The sequence below is a fragment of the Macaca mulatta genome, chromosome 5 (assembly GCF_049350105.2).
Source record: "Macaca mulatta isolate MMU2019108-1 chromosome 5, T2T-MMU8v2.0, whole genome shotgun sequence".
Lineage (NCBI taxonomy): Eukaryota > Metazoa > Chordata > Mammalia > Primates > Cercopithecidae > Macaca > Macaca mulatta.
The window spans coordinates 69183327-69208959 of record NC_133410.1 but is presented as its reverse complement, the minus strand read 5'-3'; the positions used below and the strand labels follow the sequence as shown (position 1 = coordinate 69208959).

Genomic DNA, 25633 nt, shown 5'->3' with positions numbered 1-25633 from the left:
TCACAGTGCCAAATACAAAAATAGAAACTATTATATAATGTTCATTAAAAAGCAAGTTAAGTTACCAAAATTTGTGAAAAAATGTTTTCAAAATTAAAATTCTTCTGATGAAACATATTTTTTGAGATTATTAATATTTTTATACTCATTCAAACATCAAAATATTTTCTTCTTCCTGCTTATTTATCATAACAAAGCTAAATATTGAAGTGTCAATTGTTTAACCAAATAATGAGCCATGAAAATATAGCATGTAGGTTTTAGTTAGAGACTGGATAGATTTACAATAACACCAAATTTATCATTAGGTGAATCTGCACCTAGAAGAAAATATAATTACATACTAAAATAAAAAAATATGAGAGAAAAAGTAGAAAAAAAAGTGGTAAAGAAGCCAGTTTATTCAACTTGCTATCTGCTTATGAAATGCTTCCATGGTAAGAGTGGGGAGAAAAAAACAACTTTATCTCTATGCTTAGAGATTCTTAAATATCAATTTAGCAACTTCTTAAGGATTTTAAAGAGCAACAATAACTAGTAATTTCCAGTACTGGTTTTTACACCTTTGGGTGAATCTAATACAGCTTGCAATGTTAACTGAATTAGATAAAACTGGTGATATAATTTCCTTTTAGGTAAGGGTTGAGTAAGATCAAGAAGCTCAGTCAGTGCTGTAAAACTCAATGTATTATTCTATTACTGATTATAATTGCACAGCAATTAAATGTGAAACACTGGACTATTTCTCAGCATGACATTTATTTCTCCTGGATTGATGTTTATCTAAATATATCTTCATTTGGCAGACAATAAGTTTAAAAAGAAATTTAATAAACAAAGTTTGGGGCAGATGATATGAAGAAGTTTGATTTTACATTATTAAAGTTAAAATTATCTTACATAATAAAACATGAGATGCTACATATTACCTATGTGTGGCCTTAAGTGATACAGATGATCAAGATATTCTAGACAATAAACACATAATAACGTAATAAAAATACTAAGAAAACATTGCCCAGATAAATTTAGAAAGAAATAGTACTTGAACACTACATGTAAGAAGCAGCATCATTTTCCTACACTATAATAGTGTAACAAATTAAGAATATTAAATGGCTTAATAATTTACAATTAAAAATTTTCAATAATTGCACTTTTAGTCAAAAAATTTAACCTATCAAATAAAAAGGTTTACATTTCCTAAACACACTCACAGAATTATAAGCAACCCAGGGACATTGCCAGAACTGCTTCTGTTGTCAAGAACAAGATAGCCTAGATTTATTATAAATCTTGCTCTACAATGTGAGTATATTTAACACTAATAAGGTGTACACTAAAATGGTTAAGATGCTAAATATTATGTAATGTGCTTTTTCCCCATAATTAATAAAAAAATCCACCAGGTGCTAGTGTTTTAAGTAATAATGAACTTTAGGATGATACATAATAAAATTTTAAATTAACTTTACATTTTTGGGCACAGGTGTGTATTAAAGCAAATTTGAAAATATTTATTTGTACTTATATAAGCTTTATTGAGTAATTTGAATACTTGTTGCTTCAAACTAGCATTCATTTGAATAATAGCAGAATGTTAATGAATGAATAATCCATTCTATTTTCTAGAGTTATCATTATAAGGATAAATATAAAACATAACATTGTCAACCAGTATAATATTGAAGAATCAGTATCTACATACAAAAATAATCTTTTGCTTAAATAAATACTTTGATCAAGAAAGTAAATAAAATAGCTTACTTTTTCAGGACCCTCTATACTCTCATTCTTCTGACCTTTTAATTTTATTTTTAATCAGTACTTCTAAATTTTTAACAATGTTCAGTGTAGGACAGTATCAAATTAATAACCTACAAAGGACTTTTGTTGATGTATATTACTAGAAGTGATGTATTATGGAGCATACTGTGCCTATGATTTTTTTCTAAAAGTACACCCTGTTAAATCTCACTCTCTCACGTTGAAAGACACAGTTGAATTATAATATGTGGGATTTCAGCAATAAAGTTGTTCGTCTTTTACTGTTAGGCATTGTGTTTTGGTCAGTAACCCGCTGTCATTGCGGAATGATACAAATTACCAACCACTAAAGCAAGGGGTCGAGGGAGGACAACTTGCAATGATCCACTTTTACAATATTTAAATATTGTTAATTTTTTACAGGCCTCATCAAATTGATCATTCTCTTCCTTAAATAAATGAAAATGATGTATCAATAGAACAAAACCCACATGTCCTAATATAGAATCGGTAGCCATCAATTAGTCAGGCTCTGTCATTTAGTGTTAGTAAAATCCTTTTGGTTTCCACAATAAAAATAAATAATCCTTATACTGCAATCTCACAATATTTTCATAGGAATGAACATGATCCGTTTTATCTTTTAATGTAACCGTTCTCACTTTTATATGTATTGATATTGTATTATTATTAATTTTAGGCAGGTGCTATATATATATATACACATATTTTTTGAGACAGAATCTTGCTATAGGGATACTCAGGCTAGAGTGCAGTGGCATGATCTTGGCTCACTACAACCTCTGCTTCCCGGGCTCAAGCAATTTTCCTGCTTCAGCCTCTCGAGTAACTGGGATTAAAAGTGCATGCCACCACGCCCAACTAATTTTTGTACTTTTAGCAGAGATGGAGTTTCACCATGTTGGGCAGACTGATCTAAAACTCCTGACCTCAAATCATCCACCCGCTTCAGCCTACCAAAGAGCTGGGATTACAGGCATGAGTCTGTAGGTGCCCGGCCGACAGGTGCAATATCTTATAATTTTATCATTGGAGCAATAAGTAATAAATAGTCATTGTATTAATTTAATTGAAATGTAGACATTGCTATAATGTTCCTAACACTAATACTTTTCATCTTTTTCCTTTGCCAAACATTTATTCACTGAAAGAAAATAGCTTATGATGCATCTTTAGCAAAGCATACTTATATTTGCCTGTTATAGCTAGACATGCGAATATGTCCTAATAGATACCAATGAAGAAATATGTTGTAATAATATACTCATGGTTTGCTTACAAAGGTGTTTCTCTAATAAACACTTGCTTTCATGGACAAAAAAAAAAAAAAGCGTCTGATGAATCTTCAAGAAAGCACACTTACATGTCTTCTAAAATTGGAACTGTAAATCTCTGTAGTATGAACCAATGTAGAAAGAAATGTGATAATAACATACGCTCAGTTTGTTTAGAGTTTCAGTCATTATTACTTTATCTATAGCAACAATAATAGTAATAATAATAATAATAACTATATCTTATGTTTTATTTGTTATACCTGAATAAATACTTCAAAAATAAGGACAATTGTAGCTAAATATATTATTACAAAGTTTCACTTAGGAAATTTATTAACTATTTTGATCTTGGACAATTCAATTTCTACTTTAATAGATCATGCATATCCACATAGACTTAACTGCTTTTGACAATGTAAGCCAGTATCACAATGCTTCAGCATTCATAAATATTTTTTCTTATGATAATTTTTATTACTAAGTTCATACATTTACAGAACTTTTTCAATTTGCACTTTCTGCACCTCTATTATGTCTATTATGAAGCTCATTCATACACATTTCTATGTTTTATACAGACATAATGATAACATGTATTGTGCTTTAAAATAAATACATTTAGTGTTAATTTTGGGTTTAACTGAAAATATATATACTAACCAATATATTTTCACTTTTCAAAGTAAACAATGGTAAGACTCTAAATAAAAGTTCAGATGTTGCATTTATATTCTTGCATAATGTGAAATTATATATCTAAATATTTTAATGTATTTCATGAATTTATTTGTTGCCTGAAACAATTATTTTATGCATAAACTTTGCTATAGGAAATGCTATTATCAATCAATAAAAATAATTCAAATCATTTGATTTTGGAATTTACTTAAGGCTTAAAATTATTTCATCTCTACTATGATGCTCCATTTCATTATCACAACTTTGGGAACACCAGAATTATTTTTTAATTTATAGAGCTCTCATGCAATACTGTATAACACAAAAACATGAAAATATAGCATAAAAATAGCACCATAAAATAAATCTCTTCAGAAAGAAAGTTAGTTTACATATACTAACTCTGCAGTAAATGATGATTAAAAACATACATGATTTTTTCACAGTTCTTTTTACATTAGATTCAATATCACATATTCTAACAAGTGAAATCTTTATAGTTTTATAATCACTGCTGATTTTTATTTAAATCATTACTCTTATATTTCTACAATTTGGATTAAATTAGTCGTAGTTCAAAACAGACAATTATTATAAGTTATAATGAAATGAGTGAAGCACAATATTGCCATTAATTTTATATCTTTAGTCAACTAGTCTGCAAAATCAATCTTTAATAATTAATGATCCCCAAAAATTTAAGTATAAAAGTTGGTTCCTATGCATGTTATTCTTTATATCAGATGCTTCAGGAAATTTGAGATGAGAGCAAAATGGCAAATGATGAAAACACACAGAGTACTAGACTTTGTTTTCAGTCAGTAAGTATAAATCCTTTTATTGGTACCTATCAATGGTAGGTAAGTGATCAGAAAATGTGTCACAACCAAATCTCAGTAGACTGCTGAGAATGAAAGCACTGAACTTTGGCACCCTTTTTTTTTTCATGTATCTTATCCATAAACACCAAATTTCATGAGCAGTTTCTTGGCCTTTGTGTGGTTTATATAGTAAAGGCTTGCTCTCCTGTTTTAAAAGCTATGATAAGTTGTTCCCAGCATCCTCTCCACTAATCAATGACCAGTTCTGTACCCGAGGTTCTTTTCAGCTAAATATTACAAAAAGAGGTGTACCTACTTGATAAAAGCATATTTTTTTCTTCTCCAAGATTATTTGCATTTTAGGAATAATTTTAAAACACGTAAGTGACTGAATAACTAATGAGAACACTGAAGACACAGAGGCAAAACCAGGGAAAAGAGTTATTTTAATTACTTTGTAAGCCATGTCTTATATTTTATTATCAATTCCTCCCACTTCCTTCATTTTGAAGACATTAAGAAAGGGAAGAAAAAGAGTTCGTTTTTGGTAAAATCCTCATTCTGCAAAGAATTGACAAACTTTAACAGCTTCTGGAGAGTAAACATAAAGTTAAGGGGACAAGAAGATAAAGAAAAAAGGCAGGTTCTTTATATAAAGTACATTTTGTTTTGCAATTGTGATTTTGTTATTTTTGTTTGTTGGCTTTTGGGTGTAATTGGGTTCAGAGGATGAGGCAGAGTCATGGAAATATAAAGAGATCAAATTATAAAATGTATTCACAATATTTACATCAGACAAACAAGATTGCATCTAAAATTTGTGTGAAAAGTTATTCTGATGCCTTCATAAATTTGCCTGTATTTGATTCTCCTTAATTTTTCCTGTAGATTTGTCATACCTGGACGTATCTGAGGAATCAAACTTGTGTTGAAAGTTAGAAATAATTTAAACCAAGGGAGAAGTGATAGACTATTTCTTTGAATATAATAGAGAGAGAAAAAAACCTCACCAAAATCGAAGAATTTTCCACAAAATAGGAGCCTGATTTTACAACATATTATGTACACATTGTAAATTATTTTGTTTTCCTTACAATATATTTTGCTTAATATGAATCTAATATGTCTTATATTAGATTCAGTTTCCTAACACTAATATCTTAATATCATATATTATTTGTGAAAGTTAAATATGTCTTAACAGTAAACACTACTAAGAAATTTCAGGACTAACAAGTCTTCTTGATTTCTCATGACAACTCATGTGTGTCAAAAAGTCACAGTGGCCATTCTATCTTATTTCTAAATTTTGCTTTTCTATGGAATGTAACTACATTCAATATTTTCATTTTTAAGTGAAGTTTTCACCTATACTTAATATTATACTATCTATAATTAAAGCACAGGTTTTAATTATATTACTTTCCATTAAAAAAAAATATTTAAATCTAAAGATTATAGAAATTTAAAGTTTATCAAATTGTTAAATCTGTTATTGAAATAGACAATGCTTGTTACATGCTTAAATGTGGAATTAAAGTATCACATTTACCGACTTCATCTCTATTGGACATAGTCTATTACACCATCTATCAGTGTTTGTTTAATTTAGCATCTTGGGCTTTATTAATTTTTGCCTGAGGCTGTATGAAATATACTTGATTAATAAAGTGCTATGTGAAGAGGAAAAAGCAGTAGCTTAATAAGAAGGCAGAAATTTTGAGTCTCTGGGAAAAAAAAAGTATAATTGCAAGCTATTAGAATTTTGCTTATGTCTAATTATGTCTCAATATTTTAAGAAAAATATTATAACGTGTATAACATAACTTTTTAATAAAAGATATGACTTTCATTAAAAGTTTTATTTTATAGTATAGTCATTCACATTTGAGAAGAGGGAATAAATACATACATAGCCATATTATATTGGAGAAAAGGGAAGAAATCAATAATATTATATGAAAAGGGAGTTGTCTTAATTACACAGAAAAAATTATAACCCACATTTTTTTTGAAAAAGTGGACAACATCATAAGGATAAAAAGCAGAGGAATAATCAGATATTAATCTAAAACATACTAAAATTACCAACAAATAGGCAGTTATTATTTTTTTATCCATAAATTTATTCTTCTCTTCCATCAGATTTACTGAGTAGTTAATATCAGAACATTAGTCTTAATACAAGAGGGGTTGTAGTACACTGTATACAACATTGCATAACGCTGTAACAACACATGAACCACAGAATTCCTCTCCTTGAACAGTATGCACTATTGGAAAATTACAAGGCTGTGATATATTTTCAACATATTGTTGAAGAAATTACAAATACATAAATATTCTGTGCCATTTATTGAAACAAATAATGAGTTCCTGCTATGCCAAACTATATGCTGAAAAGACAAAAACAAGATCTGTCCTTTTCAAAGCCAACACACTGGAGTACATACTTACTTAAACTATTAACTAAAGATATGTAGAGAGAGAGAAAGCAAGAGAGGGTCATGTGAGAACTCCTTACAAAGTGTGATGGGTGATTTATGACCTGTATAAAATGGTTAGAAATAAGTTGTTGAACACAAACTTTGCAAGAAATATGAATTCGGAGATGAATTATAGGAGTTCACTAATTTATCAATGACAGGGATGAAAGGAGAACATGAACACAGAATGAAAGCAAGGAGTTATAGAGCATATAAGCATTAAAAAAAAGTGTCAGATGAAATAATTAATGCATTTTAGAAATAATCAAGAGTCTTGGGTACCCAGATTGATTTTCACACAATTTTATCTATATACATGTTTATTTACATAGAACAATCTAAAGAAATTGAATGAGAACAGTTTAGAAAGGGCCAGGTTTTATTAAAAAGGCAAACTCTGTGTTCATCTTGAATTAGTTAAATTAACAATTATGCCAAAGTGTTTTTGAGGTGTTTATCTGTAGGATTTGCAAACAATTTTTGCTCTTTATAGGTTGGTAAATGTGCATACAGTAGGATCACTGAATATATATTTTTCAAATATTTATTATATTTCAAATAATAATCAAACGTTACAGATGACTACAACATTTTGATTATAAAATTTAGAGAGCTAAATACTTGATTATAAAAAGTTATTTTATTTACTTCATTTTATATCATTACATATATTATATAAATATATATCGTATTTTCTACATGGCAAATCCTCAGATACAGTCTGTTTTTCATCTTAATAATAACAAAATTAGAGCATGAATAGCAAAATATATATGTGATACATACCAGAAAATTGATAGCAGATACTGTGATTTGCCTGTTTCCAAATGCTGGAGAATAGAAAAAGAATATGTCATGCAGATACTCATAGTTTGGATTGTCAAACATATAGACATAATTCAGTCAGTATTTATTGTGTATAATTATTCTATAATCAGTAGAACTGTCTAGTATGTAATTCACCTTTTGGGATGATACTTTTGCAATCTAAAGCGTTGACGTTTTTTTCCACATGTACTTTTTTTTTTTAGTATCATAATGATATTTAAATTACAAATGGAATATATTACTAATTTGTATTATTAAACACCTTGAAGGCAGATTTAGTATTTGTCCCATTTAAAAAGCACACTTAAGTATGGCTAAGCATATAATGGCACACAAAATAACTCTCATTTTTAATGTTTAACAATAAAAAGAAAAATGCTGATTACAGTCATTTGTTTTATATATTGGTAACAGAATTATAAGTATTTTATATTTTTATTATACAAAATACATGATGTATTACTTGTCTTACCTTAAAATAAAGAAAAATATAGGTTAAGTTCCAAAGGGCAGATAAAGAGTAATGTAGAAAGCACCATTCAAAGCAATGTTCTAAAGGCAGGGTTGTTCATGGTGGAAACGTTGGAATATTCAATAATAATAAAAATAGAATATTTGATAAACTTATCATCATGTTTATTAAGTTTCATTCCTATCTTCTTGTTTTGTGTATGTGAGCATGTAAATTGTATTTATGTAAACACATTTACATCTACATATAAAAATATTATCCCTCATTTTAAAACGTGCATTTTTCACCTAACAATATGTTTAAAGGTTTTTCAACATTACTAAACACTCATTGTCATAACTGTAATTGAATCTTCATAATAATGCATGACACGGCTAGCTCTTAAAACATTAATTATAGAATGACTGAAAAGTTCACTTTAATTTTATGTGTGATAAATAATACTGCTTTGAACATCTTTATGTATAAATCTTTTACTAAATTCTGTTTTTCTGGGGTAGAAATTTAAAAGTACATTTTGGTTAAAGGTTATATAAGTATTTTTCATAGATAAATATTCATAGAATATGTATACAAACCACATGTACATGAATTGGAAGTTTTGTTTTTGTGAAGTTTGTATATCTAATAGTAAAATAAAATATATTAACAGAGAATATTTGAGAAATAGAGAAAAGTGGTAAGGGCAAATAAAATGGACAAAAATCTCATCAACCATAGAAAGTCAGTGAATATTACAATTTTCCCCCTTGACATATTCATATATGTTACATATTTTTATAATATTTGATATAACAATTGTATAACTTTTCTCTTAACATAATGTTACACCACTTTTGCCATATAATTAAACATTCTGCTCTTGACAAATCACAATTGGTTGATATGCATCTGCATCAGCCATAATTATTTTATTTATACCTACTATTCAATGTAATTTTACTCATTCAACTATAGTTATCAAGAATTCGCATGACCGGCACTGAACTGTGTGCTTGTGATAAACTACAGGAAAAGATGAAGGCAATCTTAATTGAACTTATATTCTGACCTGGAAAAGTACTAATCACATGATAACAAATGGAAGTTTGCAAGATCGATAAGTGCTACTATACAGACCTATGTAGTATTTAATAAAATAACCAAAAAGGATATTTTGTAATATGGGAGATCACGGAGGATTCTTCTAAGTACACAATTAAGCTTTGATTTATAAAAATGGATAGGCATTAATATAAAGAAGAGAGAGTTCAGAGCACATTAGTCAGAGGACAGTAAACATGCGCCTTATTCTTATTTTTAAATGAAAATGAAAAATGATGTGATAATAAAAAGTATCAAGTGAAGAGTCTAATATTTTTCATATTTATTTCCAAAAAAAGTTATAGGTAGTGTAAAAAGAAATAAACTTTCTCTTTACAATAGTCATTATAACACTTATTATTTAATAATATTTTATAATTTCTATAATGTTTCACATTCAGATAGGTAAAAATAACCTAATAGGCCATTATTCTTTGATTATGTTGAGAGTAGACATTTATATATTAAGATTTTTGAACCTATACATTCTGATATGGGGATATTAAAATATTCCTGCCATTGGGCAGTTTTACAATTTTGATAACGTATTTCATTTATTTGTATTTAAATATTATTCAAGAAGTTGGAAAATAAATTTCCTAGTAGAATATGTGTTGGAAATATGCATACAACATGTTTTTCAATTAAGTTAGCTTTTATGTATTAATGTACAGATGCTATTAACTTTATAAGGCCAAATTTGATGAGAATAGATTGTGGTGATAATTGTGATAAAAGTCAAACACTGTTACCAAGGAGAATTAAGAAAGAAATTGGAAAAAGACCGGTTGGCATAGAGCACAAAGAACAGTAGTGTCAACTATGACAACAAAAACAACAGAAAACCAGAAAAAATAATAATCATGGCCATAATGTAAGAAACAATATCCGAAATTAAAGACTTCATTATGTATGCTGAAGGGACATATCTTATATAAAGTGAAAATAAAGAACATGTGATTAAAGATTAAACAGGTAAAATCAAAAAATCCAATATCTTTTCTTTTTCTAATTTTGAGGGTAAAATGAGGGAAACTATGTTGTAAGCATGCATAATTTAATGAAAATTTTCAATAGGAACAACATAAAAATTGGATCAATTTTCTGTTTTGCAACCTTAAGCAGATGGATTTAATGCAGCAAAGTAAGATATATTAAAACAAAAATTAAAGGAATTACTGATTTATGTGAATTGTTTCATTTCATCTTCCTTAAATATGATTATTTATTAAGATTATAAGTGCTTTGCTGAAAATAGCTTTAATATGTACTATTTTCTTTTTTGTTACCTTGTCATAGTTGCTCTATAATTATTATTATATCTTTTACTGTTAAAATAATGTAGGAAGTGCTTTTAAATATCACCTCATTTTGTTTTAAAATGTTTCGTGTGCTTATATTATATTTTTAAGGTTTATTTTATCTCATCTAAAGATAATGTTGTTTGTGCTATTTCTACTTTGTGAGTACAGAATTGAATTTTTATGATGTAATATATAATCAATTTGTAAAATTAAAATAAATCTATTAATTATAATCAAAGTGTTGAAAAGGGAAAATATTCTATCAAAGTCTTAGAAACTAATAAGAAATGAAAGGGAAGGTCTTTTGCCCCACAAATATAGAAAAGGGTGAAATTTTACAAAAAAGAAACAATGAATGGCATAAGCATGGAACAAATTAGAGGGAGTCTCTGGGTCCTGTTATTTGTCAAAAATGTGTATTAGGTATCCTAAGCCCATATAACTAACACTTTAAGAAATAGGAGGCTCTACTATCTGGGTCAAAACTCAAGATAAAGGTGATATGCTTATTTTTGTGAAGGGGATCTCCATGATAATGTCTATGCAGAATTTATGTGTCTGACTGACTGTGGATTGGCTAACCTCTTGCACAGTTTACTGCTATCTGTAGCTACGTTATAGATTCTTTTCCACTTATTTGCTGAGTAAATTTGGAAAATCTGCCTATATTTTCTGAAGTTTAGCTATTCATCTGTAAAGTTGGGATACAAACAGTATAATTTTCATGTGGATTCAATGAGAGAAAATGTGCCAACTGCTTAGCATTTTACCTAATAGGAAGCCTTAACAAAAGTTAATTTATAGTTTCTCTGTTAAAGGAAAAAGCAACTTATTCTGTCATATACTGTTTTAGAAGTCATATTTTTATTTAACATGATTTAACTAAAGCATAATGGCTATAGCTCATGTATATTACAACCATGTTAAGTGTGGACTTCCTAGGCAAGATATTCATTTTCCACTTGTCATCAGTATTAAAATGCTATAATACATTTTCACAGAATTTGAGTCCTACTTATATCTTATGCATTTAAAGATCTTGAGCATAGTGAAATTATCTTTTCATGGCATCATTTTTCTAGCCTTCAATAGGGAATATTAAAGCCACAAAATAATGTTTTAAATTAAAAATATATAGCAAATTTACAGTTATTAACATTCAGTTTTCAATAAATGTTTTACATATATTAACAAAATTAATTACTATTATTATTTTGTACCCAATATGGAAATGAAGAATTTTGCAGAGGCATATCTTATTAACATAGTCTGGAGCAATACATCTATGTGTTAAGGTTATAAAGATAATAAGTACATCTTATAAAATATTTGAAAAATTAGAAGATACAGGAAATTTTCACTTTCAATATTCAGAGTTAATTGTTACTATTAAGACCAGCTGAAGTTTTAATCACTGAAATCAATGACTTCACTTTCCAGACTGAACTAGATTTGTTGATTATAGTGAAGGCCCTGAACATTGTAACTCTATATTACAACTTCAGCCAAGAAATTAAGGAAGTTTAAGTGATTTTCTAAAATTAAAAATAAAGTTTGATTATACCATTTATTTCCATTTATTTTAAACTTTGTAAACACCAGAAATAGCCTGCAAAAATAATTGTCAAATAAATGAGAAACCATTTAATTATTGAGTTTTACATTTTGTGCCTTATGTGCTACAGTAAAAACTGAGGAGAGAAAAGTCCACATTGAAGGAAGAAATGAAATTCCTTGATGAGGGCAACCTTTTTTCTTGAAGATTAAGAACCAAAGAATTAGGTTTCATCCAGTGTACATTCAACCAAATTGTTCATCTGAGTCAAGAGCCAAGATACTTTAGTAAATTAAATCATAAACAGAAACTATTATGTAACAGAAAAATTGTCCCCTATTTTTGGTTGAATTATATTTAAAAGAATAATTAAATGTTTATCATTTACTTTTAAAATACCTGATAGCTGATTAGCATATGATTGTATAATTATATAATAATTTTCTTTTTAATTGTTGCTTTTTTATTTTATTAGCTGTTTTTTTAGAGGTTTACAACCTACTAATGTTTTTGGTGGTTCATGTAGAAACAAAATAAATAAAAATATATGGGTCAAATTGGTCTTTTAGGCCTACATAAACATTTAAAGAAATATGAAAGCAATTTTAAAACAAATTGTTTCATTTTTTACTTATTCCTTTATGCTCTGCTCTTCATATTATGTATGTCATTTAGAATAGAGTTTTTAGGTTGGTCCTTTAGTACAGGGTTAGTTAAGAAGAAACCCTACATACATGGTGGTGTATACAGTGGATGATTAATGTAGTAGGCAATCCAAGAAGTAAATCCCCAGTAAAAGGCACAACTCTGCAAGCAAAACAAAACAATATAAAAGTTAGGAAAAATATGTAATATGTATTTCAATTGTGACATAAACATTTATATTATATGCATGTCACAATTTGAAACCACCCCATACATTTATATTAGACACTGCAGCATTTATACATAAAATGGTACAAATTGTCTAAGCTAAATAAATGGAATGTTTCTTTGCACAATATAATAGTGAGAGAGAAGCCAGGTAGGGGATAGTTTGGCAGGCAGAGAGGGAGGGTCTCAGGAGAGGGCCAACACCTGTGGACTGTGTGCCTGCACTGCCCCTGTTATGCAGTTAGCAGGAGAAAATATGGTCAAGAAGTTCCTGTTATACCAAGATGTTTGCTCAGAAGGGACTTTCCATCCACCCACAGAGGCACAGACAAGGACCGGGGGTGTCCTAAAATGATCCTGACCACATTATAATGCTATTAGCATTGTGCTTTAACCCTCCCCACTCCATGGGTTTCTCTTAGGCACTCATGAGTAATAACCAAGATGGAGTAGCTATAGCCAACCCTAGGCATGCAGGCATGCACAGATGCAACACTCCTGGGGGGAATTTTACCCCTCCCCTTAGGGTGGACCCCACAAAAGACTTCCTTGCCTTTGCCACATAAAAGACTGAGGACTCAGCCCCATTTCTTACAACCCTATTCTGGTCCCCTGTTGCTGCTGAGAGCATTTCTATTGCTTAATAAATGCTACTCTGCCTTATGCACTCTCCGGTGTCCATGTTCCTTATTCTTCCTAGTCATGGGACAAGAACTCGGACCTCACTAAACTAAGGAATAAGGAGACAGCAAGATTTTGTGGGATTGCTCGGGATCATGGGCAGGGTGAATAAGAGAAGACTTCTTTACTTCCATTTCCAAGAGCTCTTGGTTCTCTTTATTATATGAAACCAAACAAAGCACTGGACCTCTGTCAGCTAGTTAAGAGTGAACAGCATGGCTGTTGCTCCTACAAGACTCAGAGGACAAGCTTACTGATGAGGACTTTGTCAAAACTTCTTCATCCATGGGTTTTGGCAATGTTCATTCTGTTCTAATCCAGTTTCCTTTCATGAAGCTCTAGCTGTTGTGTGGGACTTAGAAGGATGTCCTGGGGCAACTGAAGGTGTCTGACTGAAGCTACATTTTGGTGTTACGCAAAGGTCCTTGGACTAGTTCCAGTCCCTGACAGCCCATTATGGTGTTGGATAAAGATTTCCAGTATTTTCTATCACATTTTCTTTCTTTTAAGACTATGATGGTTGTTCTCCCTTCTTTATATTCAATGTTATGTATGTTTTTTGCAAGCAGGAGAGATAATATTATTGGGAAAATTGAGTAGCTTGCTTACTCATCAGAAGTGTAACCCAGAACAACGTCACTTTTACCTGTTCTTAGAACAAGGGATATATGAAGATTTAGAGAGTTTCCTTTCTCCTGTCAAGGAGACCGACTGGCACCGTACAGGAGGCTATTTCTCCCTGAGTGACTATTTTCCTCTCCATTTAGGCTGCTTCTTTTTTTCCATGAGAGATGTCAGCAATGCTCAGTAAGCACAGAAGTGTACACTATGCGAGAAATCAATTTTCTTATTCTAGGAGGCTTATTTGAGGGATGCACACCAAGCCCCAAACTCCTCTCTTTCAAACCTCTGTATGAAAAGGATTTGGACATAAAGTTACAGGCTAACATTCCAAACTTTGTCAAGGTGCCTGATAAGGCAAGGATTTGTTTCTGTGGATCCAGGGGAGCCCTAATTCCCTGGCTACTAGCACACAGAATTAGCCAAGCCAACCCCTACATTTTCAAAGACACCTATTCTTACTCCAAGAATAACAACCCCTGGGCAGGAAGAAGGGACTAGTTTTGGAGGTCGGTCACTTTCATTTCCTTGAATGCTATGATCTGGCTCTGTCCATTACCTATCAGTCAACGGATGCTCCTTAAAGATTTAAGGACACCCACCTCCAGTAATGTTTCTTGCCCCAATTCAATTACTTCAATGTATTTTCCAAGTTTTAAGTGGGAAGCTTTGGGTCTGAAGCCCAAAAGAAGAAATAGATCTGAGGGACCCCAAAGGTAGTCAACACTGGAGAGCTAGGGTGCAGCATAGGTAAGTGTGACTATTCCTACCTTCCAGCCCTCATGGTCTGTTGTTGGAGGTCACACTTGCATCCACAGGTGATGCCTATATAGGTTGCTGGAACCCAGAGGATACAAGGAGGAGGAGAGGAGAAAGGAGATGCCTTTTCTCTCTCTGTCCCACTCCAAGTTCACCCTAAAAGTGGAAGACAGACTAAGGAATGCCTTTTCTCCCCTCTCTTTCCATATGTGTAACAATCCATCGTCAACCTGCACTCCCCTTAATAGCAACCTGGATCATTGGGACTCCTTTTACCCTCAGACTCTAATGTTCACTCTGGGCAAGTCCCAACATCACTCATTTATAGAGGTCTTCCAGAATTTAACCCAGGTATTTAAACTGTTCTAAAAGAACGATATGCTACTCTTAAATCAAACTCTGATGACTGCTGAGAAACAGACAGCCTTGCAAGCAGTAAAGAAATTTGAATATGAGCTTCGTACTCATATAATATCAGAGACAGGAGAGGGCCTTAACCAGTTGGAAAGACAGCAATATCATTGAAGGACCCTAAATAGGATCCTAATGATAATACGGGAGAATGGAGGAATAAGCACTTTCAAATGTGCATACTTGAGGGCTTACCAAAGACTAGAATTAGGACCTTATGAGAATCCCTCTGCCTTTCTGGAACTACACCCTCTCACAGCCTGAAAAAGCCAGAGCAGTTATCTCCCTGTTCCTCCTAATGGTAGTTAGGGTTAACACTCCAGAGTGGGGAATGAGAGAGGAGGTAGATAGGGGCTGATTTGGCAGATAGAGATGGAGGGTCTTGCAAGAGGGACAATGCCTACAAGAACACACCTGTACCACCCATGTTATGTAGCTGGCAGGAGGAAATGTGGTTGAGAACTTCCCCCTATACCAAGATGCTTACTCAGAAGAAACTCTCCAGCACAGGTGCACCCGTGCAGGTGCAGACAAGAACCAAGATGCATACTAAATTGATCCTGATCCTGAACTCATAGTGCCATTAGCATTGTGGCTTAACCTTCCCCCCTCTGCAGGTTTTCGTTTGGCACTCATGGGTAATAGCCAAGATGGAGTATCTATGGCCAACCCCAGGCATGTGCCGATGCAATAACCCCAGGGGGAAATTTAACCCTCCCCTTAGGGTGTAAGCCACAGAAGACTTCCTTGTCTTTGCCACATAAAAGACCCAGAATTCAGCCCCATTTCTGGCAACCCTCTTCAGGTACCCTTTAGCTGCTGAGAGCTTTTCTGTTGTTTAATAAATCCCACTCTGCCCTAACCACTGTCTGGTGACCATGTGTCTTATTCTCCTTGGTTGTGAGACAAGAACTTGGACCTCACTAAACTAAGGCATAAGGAGATGGTAATAGTAGCATTTTACAAATACTATTTTGATATCACTAAGAAAATGCATTTCTTTGCTCCACTTGTACTAATATTAATGGATATTTGTGATATATGTCAAGTTAACAGAATATTTTAGAAAAATTTGATGAGAATTATTTTGTCTAGCAAGTAGTAAATATAAATGAATTACTAAAAATAAAACATAAATTATCAGTTGCATAAGATACACTATAATTTTTCCAACAATTAGTTCATTTATAAAATAAATTATTTGATAATTGATAGTAACACATGTTGATTGACTGGAACGGAAATGACTCGGATTTAGGAGTCGTAGTCTATAATGGTGATCTTGAACTGATTTGATTAATTGTACCATTTTCTATAAAAAAAAAAAAAGCAGGCCTAAATGACTTCTGAGGTCTCAGAATTTCAGAGTTTACTGCTTTATTGCAATGATAACAATAGAATGGCTCTTCTGTTGTAATATTACAAAGCAGATATTTGACAAAAACCAGGAAGTTTTTTTGTACAGACAAACTTTTTTCTGAAAATAGATTTTAAATTGAAAAACAAAATTTAACTTAAATTGAAAATTGAGTTTCAACATGTTGCCTAATGTACTTTTCCATGTCCGTATTTTACATTTTTTCTCATGTTTTGGTAGTTATTTGATAGTTGATAACAGTTGCATTCACAATTTCTAGAAGAGCAAAGACACTAGCATCATATTGACAACTGCCACAATAATGGAATATAGTATCACCATTTTCATCCCACACAGATGTATATTTGTAGGAACATTCATATATGATATTCTTCACTTCGAGTGGCACTCAAAGAATCTGAATTCAATGCTTAGTATTACCAAAATTAAAAGATTCCTAGGAGTATCTAGTTTATCTTGTAATATGAGGTAATGACAAATCTTTCTTTAGTGTTTAATTTGAATTAAATATATCATGAAAAAATGACATTTTAGGAAAGGAATGTTTAAGACATGCTTATACAATTAAACATGAAAATCTAAGTTTTGGAGGGAAACAATGATTAAATATTTTGCAAAGTTTCCAACATATAAAATGTCTCAATCATTATTAAAAATACAAAGCATCCTCACCGTTATCAAATTTTTCAAAGGTGTGTGTCCTGCAGAAACTTTGTGAACAAATAAGGTTTCCAAAAGGTATCGGATGTAGTGTATACAATGACAGAAACAAGCCAAGCTGGAAAAAAAAATAAAACATAATCATGAAAATCCTTTTGAAATTCTGGCTTGTCTCATGCATGGTACATTTTAAATATTTTTTAGTTTAATATTCTAGCTATTAGGAAACATTGTTTCTGGTAGCTAAAACACAAATGCTTGCTTTAATATTTTATTTTCAATATTTTCAAAATTTAGCAATAAAAATAGCTGTTATAAGAGTCTCCATAAATTTACTTCTGACGACACTAGAAATATTTTATAATACCAGTCATAAACTGTTATGCTCACACCTGTCCCCGGAGTAGGTATAAATATAATAATTGCAAATATGTTCATATCAAACTGCCTCGACTGACACAGACAATTTACAAGTTTTAAAAATATCCAAAGCCTACTTGGAATGCATTTGACATTTTATAATATTCAGAATAACTTTTTAATTGTTTGGTTGTCCTTTAGCAAGCACTAAGATTGAGAAAGTTTAAATTGCATTTTCTGTGCAGTAATAATGTAGCTTTGTGCTTTGTTTGTGTTTTGTTTTTTCCTACCTAATATTGTAATATTTTGTCTCTTCGTGTGTTTGTTTGTGTTGTACTCTAAGTTACCACTTCTTCTTATCATTTTTATATAATTATTATCTTAAAAGTAAATGTAAAATGTGATTGATTTACAGCGGTGTATTTTTCTGAATATATTATAAAGAGTGTATTTTTCATTAAAATTTGTACCTATTTTGTTATACATAAAAATGTGAAATCTCAAAACTTTGGTTGCTGTTAAAGAAATCAATACGGATCAAAGATGACATACTTTTTGTGTGTTGTTTGTTTTTGTTTTTAGAGACAGGATCTTGCTATGTTGTTCAGGCTGCAGTGCAGTGGCATGATCATGGCTTAAACTCTCAGGCTCCAGCAATCCTCCCACCTCAGCTTCCTGAGTAACTAGACTATAGGCCCATGCCACCATGCTTGGCTAATTTTTTTTGTATTTTTTTGTAGAAACGGGTTAAACCTTGTTGACCAGGCTAGTCTCAAACTCCTGGGCTCAAGTAATCAACATGCCTGGGGCTCCCAACAGGCTGGGATTACAGGCATGAGACACCACATCCAACTGATGACATACTTTAACCAGTAAAGGTTGAGCATAAAAATCAGCATATCATTTACTCTATATAATAATACAATCAGACATTGAGTTTATTTATAAATTTGGGAGTTGATTTTAGTGGAAATGATTTCTGGTATGAGTAGGGGGAATTTAGGAAAAACAAATAATAAACACTAACTTGGTTAAGTCAGCATCAAATTTATCATTATTCATAAATTGATAAAAACAAAAGTTTTCACCTATTATGTAACATAAATGTTTTATGTGGTGGTGATACCTATAAGTATAATGGTAGAGAAATTCTGAAAAAGGTGAGAGAACAAGCAATGTGAATATCTGGGGGAAGAGCTTTCTAGAAAGTCAGACAAACAAAAGCAAAAGTCCAGATACAAGAAGCTGCCTTGTGAGTACGAGTACACAGAGTAGGTAAGGAAATTGTTATCTCTACTCATTTTATTGTTCTTTTGTAGAAGTAGTTACAAAAACCCTTGAATAGTAATTTTGTTTTGTTTTATAAAAAAGCAGCAATGTAGCAGAGCCCTAAGTGAGAAATTTTGGTTCAAGCTATGATCTGTCTAAGTTCGTACATTCACTTATTTTACATTATACCATGAGAGCATAGAAACCCCATAGAATGTACAGCTAGAAACTTAGTTTATATATATGCCACCATGCACATCACTGCATGGTGATGCACCAAGTTTGATTTTCTTTCAAAATATTATTATTCTATTTAATTATGTTTAACTTCCAAACACTGATTATTTTCTGTTGATTGCTAAATTAACTGTAAAACCATAAATAGGTGTGAATCCGATTCTTTTTCCGAACCAAAATATTGATAACATCTTATTTATTTTAAATCAAGTAAGGTTCAGGATATGAGGGCACAGCACAGAAAAGCACAGCTTCAACTTTACAAACAGCAAAGGAGGCATGGCACTACACCAGGTTTCTGGTTTCTGTTGAATAAGACAAGGAAATGTTCAGGTAACAGATTCATAAGATACTTGATGCGGATACAGTTCCTACAGGAGATATGCCTTTAGTCCCAGTGTGTGGAGGTTTCTAAGAGATCTGAAGAACTTTGTGGTGGTTGGGTCACATATAGAAATCTGTCTTCTATCTGAACTTAGCAGAAAATTATTTTGACATTATAATATGATTCAAAGCAATTTTGGAGAAAACATTTTAATGTGTTTCAACTGGACATGGCATTTAAGAATTCATCTTAAAACAACATCATCCTGAATATTAGGTAACAGAAGCCCTGTGGTTATTTTCTAAATCCCTGCTAGATACCTAAATTTCAAAAGTAGTTTGTGTATCAGCTGTGGAATTACTTTATATAAACTTTGCATATTTGTTATTTGGGAACAATGTGGCACAAATACATTCATCACTGAGATACTACCAAGCATGCTGTATTTGTGTTTAAGAATAGTAAGGCTGGTGCAGTGGTGAATGCCTATAATCCCAGCACTTTGGGAGACTGAATCTGGAGGATCCCTTGAGCCCAGGAGCTCAAGAACAGGCTGGGCAACATAATGAGACTTCATCTCTAAAACTTTTTTTTTTTTTTTTTTAAAACATTAGCTGGTTGTGACAGTGTACACTTATAGTCTCAGTTACTTGGGGGGCTGAGGTGGGAAGATGGCTTGAACCCTGAAGAGTGAGGCTGAAGTGAGCCATAATTGAACCACTACACTCTAGCCTGGGCTACAGAGCAAGATCCTGTCTCAAAAAAATAATAATAATAAATGGCAAATATGAGTCAATTCCTTTGAGAATGATACTAAGAGACCATCCTATACATGGTCTCTTTTAGAAATAATTGGTCATTCCTTTCACTTAAGAAAATGTGAAGAGGTACCTTTCGCCATAACTGTAAGTTTATTGAGGCCTCCCCAGCCTTGCGGAACTGTGAGTCAATTAAATCTTTTTTTTTTCTTTATAAATTACTCAGTCTTGGGTATTTCGTCATAGCAACATGAGAACAAACTAACACAGTAGCCAATCAGGACAAGAAAGGAGGTCCGTGTGGCTGAAGGACTGTAATTAAAGGTAGGCAAAACTTGATTTGAAGTAAGAAAGTTAGGATGAAATTAGTTCTCTTTTAGCATCCATATGACCTAAATACTTACAATTTGCTTCTTAATTCACTTGGAGTTTATTTAATGCGTAAAATTTGTTCAGGTCTTTTTTTTTTTTTCCCAACAAATTTCCCTTCCCACATCCCACTATGGCATCCTGAATAAATATTCTCTTTTGGTTTAATTTGGCATTTATTTCTTATAGAGAGAGAGATTTTCACAATATGCTAAACACCACAATTATATAGAATACTTTGTTTATTGCCTTACTCTTTTTTGGTCATACTTCAAAATGGTATTTAATTTTGGATTTTGACTTATAAAAAGTAACTTGTGGCCGGGTGTGGTGGCTCATGCCTGTAATCCCAGCACTTTGGGAGGCCGAGGCGGACGGATCACGAGGTGAGGTCAGGAGATCGATACAACCCTGGCTAACACGGTGAAACCCCGTTTCTACTAAAAATACAAAAAAAAAAAAAAAAAAAAAAAAAAAAAGAAAAGAAAGAAAGAAAGAAAAAGAAAGAAAAAGAAAAAAATAGCTGGGTGTAGTGGTGGGCGCCTCTAGTCCTAGCTACTCAGGAGGCTGAGGTAGGAGAATGGCGTGAACGCGGGAGGCGGAGCTTGTGCTTGCAGTAAGCCGAGATCACGCCACTGCACTCCAGCCTGGGTGACAGAGCGAAACTCCGTCTCAAAAAATAATACTACTAATAAAATAAAATAAAATAAAATAAATAAAAAGTAACGTGTAAACTTTTTTCTTCCTGTCCATTAGTTAGGTCATTATTTATTTCCTATGCAACATTGCCAAATAAATAAATGTATTTTTAGGGAAGCATTTATATTTTATATCCTATACATGGTCTCTCGATTTTATAATTGTAAACTTCTTTTAATTATATTTCTGAATTTCCCAATTTCTCTTGACAGCTGTGATCATTATTAACATAAAGTACCTCTATTTAAAGGTATATCTAATAGTTTCTAGTTTACAAATCTGGAATCTGCTGTACATACACTATTTGTGGTTATCTAAAATATATTTCCATAAAATTGTATCCACTTTAATCGCATTTACTAACAATCTTTACTAATATTTTACCTGCTTACTAGTTCATCCCCTCCTTAACGTGTATGTTATATGGGTGTGTGTGTGTGTGTGTGTGTGTGTGTGTGTCACTTACTGTACCACCGGGTGGCGTAATCTTCTAGCACTCTCTTTTCCATCATATATACATGGAATCCTCAAATAAAAGAGGAGGTATATTAGCAGAGGTCCTGTGTATTCAGCCAAAAATACCTGAAGATAAAACATGATTTAGATTAAACAATAAAAATTGATGTTTTTAAGGTTCATTTGTGTCTATGAGTATTGGCCTATTGCATAAATTGGTGAAATAGGTGAATTATTTTTTAACTAGATTAGTGATATTGCAAATAACGACTTCCTTGGAAGAACCACGGGGAGAAAGCCTAATACATGTATAGTTAATTTAGAATAAAAATAAATATTGAACCTAATAAACTGGTTTATTTCTTCAGTTATAGTAAAAAGGAGATTTTATTTTAATAAACAAACCATTATTAATGTATTTTTCTGTGTGTTTCCCAGTCCAATACACACTTAATCTTCTGTATAAACTGTCCCTGTCAATAAATTGAATGAGCTAAAGTATCTTTTTTCTTTTTCTCTTTCTTTTCTTCACTACCTTACCCTCCATGGGCCTGTCAGCTTGAATTCATTGATTTGACTCTACTTTGAATGGAAACAATTCAGTCTTCTCTATTAGCAATTTTATACTTTAATTCTAATTAGTCTAGTTGTGTGGTTAAAAGATTTAACTTTTGAGTGCTTGAGCTGAGTGGGGGTAACCGTATTTGTACTATAGAGAGACACTAACAATATTTGGAAAGGTAATTGAAAACAAGACCAAGTGATTGCAAAATATTAATTGGCTAACTGGTCTAAATTTGGTAAATGTTTGATTTTTTAGTGCTAAAATCATGTTAAATTTCCTCTGAAGTATTTAGACAGAGTAGGGAAAGTAATTTACTTTGGAGTGTTCAAAGAGGAAAAAAAAATACAACTTAACAATAATAAAGTTGACTGCCATTAACTATTTTGTCTTCATCTGCTACCACTTTTTTAAGAAAAAATTTAATTCTGCACCTTTACTCAAAAATGCAGTTAGCTGTGCACATTGGTTAGAAATCATGTTCACATCTCTGTTGAGAAGATTGTTGGAATGAATAATATATATGCATGGTTTCATATATATTCACATACATATATGTGTGTAATTATTTAAAGGTTATATATATATATGTAATTACACACAAATACATAAATAATAATTTACACGTGGAGTTTTCTTCAGTTACAATTCTGCCTTTTAGAAATATATATATTTTCTCATGTGCCAAGAAAGATTTGTGTGAGAGAAGTAAAAACAATGCAACTTCTGATCAATTCATTATAAAAAGCAATCTGATAGGAGAGACTGTAGTAATTTATGGCTTACAAAATGCCTCATTATTCAGATATAAAGAAAATGTTTGCCACTTGTGAATGTGTAATGACAGAATGCCAAAACTCTGGAATAATGAAGAGGGTAATTATTTTAGTACAATAAAAATTATAAAATAATTATTTCAACAGCAACTGATCTAGTGAAGTCAAATTTGAGCAAATTCTCTAAGAATACATCAGGAATATAAAATGTTGTGAACAATAGTTAACATGGACCAAGTATCACTCTTTATTAACTTAATAAAAATGCTAACACAGATCTGAAGTTTCTTTGGATGAGAGGAAATTAAACCATAATCTTATCTCAATCATCCCTCAAAAATAATTCAGGAGAGCCTACTAGTATATAAAATATGTTTTAGAAGAATTAATATTTTATAAAGAATATTTTTCTGCTACAATATGGAGAGTTATGAATAATATGTCCTGAAAGCACTAGAGAATGATAAGTAAATTTTAGACAATGCATTAAAAAAATATTTCAGTGCAAATAGAAGAAAGGAGAAAAGATGATTTATTAATCTTAGAAAGTAATCAGAAAATAGTTCCAGATGAGGAAAACGAGGGCTAGCAGACAAATATTAATATGGTCTTCTGAAAATGGAACTGGTCTTTTCTACTAAATAAGGGGAAGTAAAACAAAATCAAAACCAAATACAATCAACTAAACAGATAAGCAGGCATATACAGACCATGTACATCACAAGAACTTACAAAGACTAGAAACCCCCCCATAATACAAAATTCTACTGAAGATTCTATATTCTAAAGAGGCAGATACACCTTTTTCTTATTTTGAAGATAAACACTATATTGAAATTTCAATTTATTTCCGTTATCAAATCCTGTTTATATTTTCTCTTTCAAAAAGTTAACTGTGTTAAACTAATCTTTTGTTTTGAATACAAAATTCATTATTTGTACTACGCAAGCAAGGAAACTGGGAGTCTTTGAAACCTCAGTGGAATCTTCAATGTGATGTATGTATAAATTGAAAAAGGTAATATTCTGCTTAAAAAAAAAATGAAGCTGCAATTGTGAATTGGTTAGAGTCCATGTGCTTAAATTGTGCTTAATGTATTTCATTTTATCTTGAAAAAAAATAGTACTATCATTATTAGGGCATTTTTGGATTTACTATCTCCTTTTCTAAAATTGCTATCAGCAGTTAAAAAAATGTATATTTTAGAATTGTTGAAAACAAAATAAAGTAGTTTTAACCTTAATCTCCTGAAGATAAGGGTGTTACATAAAGTTTTGGAAGCATTTATCAGTTGTAATACAGCAATAACACTTTGTACTTAAGGAATACTGTTGAAATTAGTATCATGCCAGATAAAGATAGTGTTTTTTTGTGGTTTGTCAAATAAATAACATATAATGGAGATTTCTATTCTAGATAAATCAAACACAAAATACTAATGAGTGCAGTGAGAAAAACTGATCAAAATATTTTAAAAAGTTTTTTTCAGTCTTCAGAGATTTAATATCATTGAGGAATTAGAAGGTCAATAATTTTGAAATGGGGAATCCAGAGAGGAGATTGAACCTTGCATATGAAGCCTCATATAAGCCTGATAAGAAGAACAGATTTTTGATGGGGCCTGGGAATGAAAAAACAAAAACAGTTGTTCATCGTCTCCAGAGGATGAAGGTGGCCTATAAAACTGTCTCCACAGATTCTAAAACTCACCCTAAAATCATTTCAATTATTGATTGGATCAAAATGACTTGGATCCAATAATGCAATTCATTCATTTGGAAGATGTTAACTTATCTTTGAAAGAAGATAAAAATCACCTAGATGTCAGTTATCATTAAAATTTTTCACATAAATTTTCTGCATTTAGAAATATGCAGGTATACAAACACTAAACAGACTGTGAGCAAAACCAAGAGAAATAGCAAAAATAAAAATATTGAAGATGCGCACGACAGGAATATCAGACACAAACTTTAACAAAAACTATCTTTTATGTGTTAAAATAAATGAAAGATAAGGTTGAGATTTTCAGATATGTAAAATCTTTGAAAAGAAAAATAATGAAATGTAATATAAAATTTAAAAGAAGAATTTAAAGAGAATAATGGACAAGCAACACTTGAATAGATAATGGTAGCTAATTTTT

The 25633-nt window shown here is 31.4% G+C and overlaps 1 protein-coding gene across 4 annotated transcripts in view; it reads right to left on the bottom strand.

The window, feature by feature from the left end:
* TECRL (trans-2,3-enoyl-CoA reductase like) overlaps positions 1–25633 on the bottom strand; it is a 136229-nt gene that overhangs the window by 27318 nt on the left and 83278 nt on the right. For all 4 annotated transcript variants that reach the window (XM_078002664.1, XM_078002666.1, XM_001110088.5 and 1 more), the window contains exons 5-8: positions 22159–22274; positions 17688–17793; positions 13027–13099; positions 7837–7880 (exon numbers count right to left, since the gene is read on the bottom strand). In XM_078002664.1, the coding sequence (XP_077858790.1) occupies positions 7837–7880; positions 13027–13099; positions 17688–17793; positions 22159–22274 (339 nt within the window). The remainder of the gene's footprint in view (positions 1–7836; positions 7881–13026; positions 13100–17687; positions 17794–22158; positions 22275–25633) is intronic.